This window comes from Mesitornis unicolor, unplaced genomic scaffold, assembly GCF_000695765.1.
Source record: "Mesitornis unicolor isolate BGI_N332 unplaced genomic scaffold, ASM69576v1 scaffold20309, whole genome shotgun sequence".
Classification (NCBI taxonomy): domain Eukaryota; kingdom Metazoa; phylum Chordata; class Aves; order Mesitornithiformes; family Mesitornithidae; genus Mesitornis; species Mesitornis unicolor.
Window position 1 is genome coordinate 79,104 of NW_010205480.1, and position 6,245 is coordinate 85,348.

The 6,245-nt window shown below is 35.7% G+C and overlaps 1 protein-coding gene across 1 annotated transcript in view; it reads right to left on the reverse strand.

The window, feature by feature from the left end:
- Positions 1–5,921, reverse strand: part of ANO10 (anoctamin 10) — a gene marked incomplete at its 3' end in the record, with an annotated part of 82,775 nt that extends 76,854 nt beyond the window's left edge. Inside the window, exons 1-4 of the mRNA XM_010191444.1 lie at positions 5,783–5,921; positions 4,525–4,707; positions 2,370–2,504; positions 612–731 (exon numbers count right to left, since the gene is read on the reverse strand). Of these exons, the coding sequence (XP_010189746.1) occupies positions 612–731; positions 2,370–2,504; positions 4,525–4,707; positions 5,783–5,921 (577 nt within the window). The remainder of the gene's footprint in view (positions 1–611; positions 732–2,369; positions 2,505–4,524; positions 4,708–5,782) is intronic.
- Positions 5,922–6,245: the final 324 nt, after the last annotated feature.

The following is a 6,245-nucleotide window of genomic DNA, read 5'->3' on the forward strand; positions in this document are numbered from 1 at the left end:
TCACAGTGCAAATGCTGAACCTTTGAACTGCCCCCCAGCTCCCACTTGACAACTCTGACCAAAGGCCTACACACAGAACTTCCGCAGCCAGCAGAAAAAAAATGAAGAAACGGCAGCCTGCACATCCAGCACTTCACTCCAGAACAGTTGTATCCCAAATCATCATAGCAAAAGATTATCCTACAACCATCTTGTTGTAGGATAATTCAACGAAGAGACCTGAACTATGAATGTCAACAAGTCTGGAAATGTGGATGCTTCCTTAACCACAGCCAAAGCCACTCTGATGTTTCCAAGGGCAGTAAAAGCAAGGCTGGGTAAAACAAGGATTTTGGTTCACAACGGCCAACAAAGCAATTAGGGCAGAAAGATAATGCTAGAGGAGGTGAACTGCAAGGGGTAATTGGGGATGTGAAAGGGTAAACTCTTAATGAAACAACTGGCTTCCTGGTACAATACTTACCTTCCACACTGGAGTTTCACCTTCTATAGAGGCTAAAATCTGGAGTAGAAGTTACAAAGAACCCTTGGTCTTCTCACACTAAGTGAAGAGAAACCTTCTCCAGAAGAAAACCTGCACTTTATTTGTAGTGGAGTAAGGGTTCACGTACCTAAAGGTTGATAGCCAACTTTCACTCGGCCATACCAGCTGTGACGGAGCTTTTTCAACTCTTCTCTGTCATGCAGTGGGAAAATCTGAACTAGAACACCACTAGTCAATAATCTTCTTACTGGAAGGAAAAAGAAGAAAAAAAACAACCTTGTACTCCTTCAAAGGACAGTGAAGTTAACGTAAGCAAACAAATTACATTATGTAATCAGCAAGCCAAAACTTCCTTTGAAATATATCTAGCATTTAAATACTAAAAACAAATAAATTGTCTGCATGCTAGTGAAAAATTATTCAGTATAGAGAGCAGTTCTACCTACTCCTCAAAGATTGTGCTGTCCACTGGAAGAGAAAGAGTAACATTTTTACATCTATTAACTATTCCAGGGTTTGCAATAGAATCAGTTGTAGCTTGAATGACAAACTGAAATACCATGTGTGGCTTTGGGGGGAAAGGTCTGGCTATTGCATTTGAGCAAGGAAAGGTATAATAAATCAAACTGACATAGCAAACCCAAAACAAAACACTAAATTAAAGAGCCATTGTTGAACTAATGAGAAAGATACTAAAAACCTGTTTTTGAATTATCAATTTAAACTAATTCATAAATTGCAACACATCTTCATTGCAAACAAACCAAATATTCCACAATATGCATTTAACTTTTTTACTGAAAGCAATATCACCTGTGTGGGTAAAAAAAATTAAACTGCTCTAGAAGTACCAACCATAGAAACATTAAAAAAAAGAAATTCAGAAACAGGAGAGAGGATGCACTGAAAGTTGTGTGATAGTTTTTTACCGTTTCCCATCTGCATCTAGTTGACATAACTAGAAAAATACCTTAGTATATAAAAAATTACCAGTGTAAACTCATCTGATATCTACATTTATTTACATTTCTTGAACCACTGATACGCACAGATGTCTTTCTTTGATGAGTAACACTAATAAATAAAGACATTGTTATTAACAGGACATACAAGTATTAACATAAATTCTCCTAAGAAACTTTAGCGTCTCTGCCAATAAATTAGTTCCAGCTACCATAAAAATAGCACTAGCTCTCATTGCTCTTTTCTCCAATGAAAAGGAGGAGCTCTTGAAGCAAAGAGGAGTATAAATGAAATCAAATGAATGAAATAAAACTTAGTTCCTTCATACTGTGAAATGTATAGCTCTGGAACACTGTTACTCATTCCTGTATTTTTATACAGAGACAATCCAAGTATATATAATTATATAGTTTTTTTTAAATATTTTTGGTACTAATTATAAAAATAATGGATGACATCAACATATGTGAAAATTATCCAGCTGAAAAAAAGATAAGGCCAGAGCCTCAGCCTCACAGAAAGACTCAGGATAGAAGGCTCTCTGGAACTCATCTGGTCCAACTTCCTGCCCAAAGTAGGTCCAGCTTAAACGGGGCTGCTCAAGGCCTTGTCTAGTGAAGTTTTAAAAGTGTCCCAGGACAGAGTTACCACAATTTCTCCAAAACCCTGTTCCAATGTTTGATTACTGTCATTATGAAAAACATTTTCTCAATATCTACTCAGAATTTCTCTTGTTGCACTGTGCATCCACTACCTCTTGTCCTATCATTGTGGAGCAGTGAGAAAACAAAGTTGATTAAAAAAAGTGCAACTTTAGTGTCTGAAGGATTTCTTTTCATTGCAGGAAAAGTAAGTTTTGTTCACCATGCATGCTACCCTACATCACCACAGTGAGTTACAGGCAACAAACCCCATTGCTTACCTATTGACTTTCCTGGATATAGCTTTGCCTGAGGATATCCAGGGATCATTTTTTCATCCTTAGCTCTCAAATTTTCAAGTTCATGTTTGATGATATACTGACATTCTGCCATTGTAAGGAAGTTGTGATTGTCATCTAAATCAAAAAAAGATAGTATGAAATCGTGCAGCATAGAAAGACAACTCTGGCATCAAATAACTATCAAAAATTACAAGAATCAGAAAAAAAAAGATTAGGTGACAACTACTGCCAACCAACATCCATTAGCAAAAACTCCACTTTTTAAAATAAATGTTTTGAGAAGAAGCTTTCTCTAACTGGCCCATGTTGGCCACTGCATTTCTGGCTACCCAGGTGAACAAAGACAACAAATCACTCAAGAGATAAGGACATCCCTGAAGTACTAACTGCTGGAGGCTAGGATAGTCTACCAGAAAGTACTAGATAGCTGTGCCCTGCTGAAAAACTCTTACTTAGGCATCCACTATTGCCAGCCTCAGAATCACCTCTAGCCCTTTTCTGCAATACAGTTCCTGAAGTATTTTCGTAAGGAAAAACAGCAAGATGTCAAGATAAATCTCCTTTTCAGCAAGTATTTTGCATCTAATATCACAGTACCTTGCTCTCTATTGTCCAAACAACATAATGATAAGCCATTTGAGACAATTAGTTCTAATAAAAAGCCTTTCCAAAAAACCCAAATTTTGAAGAGCTACAGCAACAAGCCTATCATAAACCCTATCAATTTATCATCAAGGAAACAGAGTCTGATTTGCTTGAGATAAGGACCAGTTTACTATGTTTTTCCCTTAGGGAACAACATACTATAGGGATGGCCCTAAGCACACTAAGAAAGAAACTAAAACAGCAACAGTTCTCTAATACAAAGCATAAGAATATAGTATCAGTTACATTGAGGAAATAGAAATATCAGTAAGACAACAGGCTGCAGGGTGTCTTCTGTAGATAAGACTTTTTTCATATTTAAGCATGATCAACTATTTTATCACCTGATCAGATCTGGACAAAACTAAAATTAGTGGTGTTTTGGGGTTTTCTTGGTGTGGGTGGTTTTTTTGTTTTGTTTTGTTTGGTTTTTTTGGGGGTTTTTTTTTGTGTTTTTTTTTTTTTTAAAAAAAGACCAGTAGATAAAGCAAAAATTATCTTTTAGATTTACAGTAGTTGGAGTTCCAGCTGCTACAGGAATCTTTTAGTAATGACAGTCAGATTACAATTAAGAATTTAAACACATGAAAGAAACAGAAATGACACCTTTATAACTGACAACTCTTCTCAAGGCTTCCTAATTTCAGGAAAGCAAGGTCACAGAAGACACGACACGGCAACAGTTACTGCACACAGTAGCAGCACTGAATAAACTGGCATCAAATCAACAACAAAACTCAACTTTGTTATTGTTTCAGACAGACCTGAGAACCTTGAAATGTTGAAAATGCGATGAAAGGCATCACCAAAGCAGGCACATGGAGAGTATTGTAAGACTAAGCTGGAACTCCAATATTTACCTGGAGAACAAAATAAGTCCTGCCCCTGTAGGGGGGGTTAAATACCTTATAAGTAATATATTTAAAAGAAAATGTTACTGTGTTGGCATCTCCTCAAAATAAAAAGAGGAAAAGGAATGATTTTGCTAATCATGTCCAAATTCCATTTAATAGCTCTGTAGTGTTATTTAATTATTTAATTCTGTTTGACATGTCAATATAATAGAGCAAAATATTTCTGTTTTCTCCAGCTAATTATAAAATAATAAGCCTCAAAACTGGCTCTCAGAAATTAAATTGCTATGTTAATTCATAACATTGATTGTTAATTCTGCACTCATGTTTATCAACTATTTGTTGTTGGTTTATTTTCAACAAAAATCTTTCATACAAATAAGAGACTATCAGGAGCACACAAAAGCATGAAGTAAAGCAAAAGCAAAATGCAAAAGCCATGTGAGAGAAATAAAAATCACTGTATGGTATTAATTTCCATAGGTAAAAGAGTATTTTTTCCATGGCTTGTTCTTCCTATTCCTGTGCACTGTTACCATTCCAAGGAATATAAAGACTATGAAAGATTTAGCAGTGAAATTTCTTATAATTCTAGCCACAGCTTTGCAATGACAAAGATCCCTAAAATTGCTTACCTGCAAAATCTTTGAAAGTTTTTCTACTGCTGTATGTAAAAGTTCTCATTGAGTTGTCATTACATTCCTTCACCAAACCCACGGTTTCAGCTCCCAGCAACAGCCTTAAGGGGGAAGCTCCAACTAGATAAATATTTTCACCTTCATTTTCTGTGACCAATGGTTTAACTAGCAGTTGTGCACCTTTAAAGTAAAGAAAGGCAATAAGGAAGAAAATACATAAAAATAACATCTCAAAACCCTATTTTTTAGCATCCATTTATATTGAACCTAGTTATCAGGAGCAGTGAAGCTGCATCTTTTCAATGGCACAGAGAATTAAAGCTTCAACAGCACCTGACACGTGGTGTTTAGCATCTTGCAGCATTCACAGACAATGAACTGGAACAATGTGGAGAATTTGGATCTACTCCTGTCATGCTCAAATCACGTAAGCAACCAGTGCTTCTGCAAACAGTCCTGCTCATTTGAAAGAGACTAGACTTTTGGAATACAAACATCCCTGACTTTTGAAACAGAAACATCCCTGACTCATCCAACAGAGGCCTGAAAGCAAGCTTATAAACACAAATCCAATAGCCACAGAAACATTACTGACTATAAGATATAAGCTACAACCGCCATAAAAAAACGCCTTTCTAAAAAATATACCAAAAACATATAAGGAATTACAAATTAATTAGCCTAACTTCAACTCCTGGAAGTATACTAAAATGAGTAATGAAATATTGTCTTTGTAAGAGCCTACAACCTAGCAAAATGATAATTAAAATCCAACATGAATTTATCAAGATTAAATTGCTTCCTGCTAACTTAACTTCATTCTACAACATGGTACCAAGTCTTGTGGACAGGATAGTAGATGTGATGCATCTTAATTTTGGCAAGGCTTGCAACATTCTCATAAGCAACAAGAGAAACGTGCTCTAGACAATTAATATAAAAACTGATATCAAAACTATGTTGAAAGCAAGGTTACCAGGGTTTCACCACAAAAACTGAAGGATTCTAGAGTTCAACAGGTCAATACTTTCATTAATAACTACGTTAACAGCGTTCAGTCAGTACATTTTCATGACACCAGCATGAAGCTCTACTCTTACATAAAATTAAGCAACTTCAAAAATGTGAACTGAAGTGGGATTGGATAAACAATAATTAAACCACAAAATACCTGAAAACTAATTTTCTATACATCTATCATATTATGACAGGTAATTTGATTTCAAAGTGTTACAGAAGGTCATACTGTACTCACCTCCGTTTGCTTTTTTGTCGACAATTCGTTTAGTGAACCATTCTATGGTTTCTTCTTTGGCACCTTTTGCAAGCTCAATCACTACCAGAGGCCTGAAGTTATCCTCAAAAGCATCCAGGAAAGACCATCTTTTCTCCATCTTGGGAGAACCTGCTAAGTGCAAAAACTTAAACAAAAATGCTAGTGTTAAAAAAAATTTTGTATCAATCTAAAAACCACAAAAATTTACTATAGTCAATTATATATGTCTGTGTATAGCAAAGTTGCAGGTGCCCATTTCTGTGGATCTACTGAAAAAGAAGTTTCAGTAACCTCTCCAGCTGTCATTTGGCAAGATGCTTACCAGTCTTCGATGGCATTTATGCCCTACTCTCCAAGTAGGAAAATTGCCATTGCTAGGTATAGCAAAGCAGTAGTGATAAGAAAACAAACAAATAAATTAAAACAAAATAATAAGGAGAAC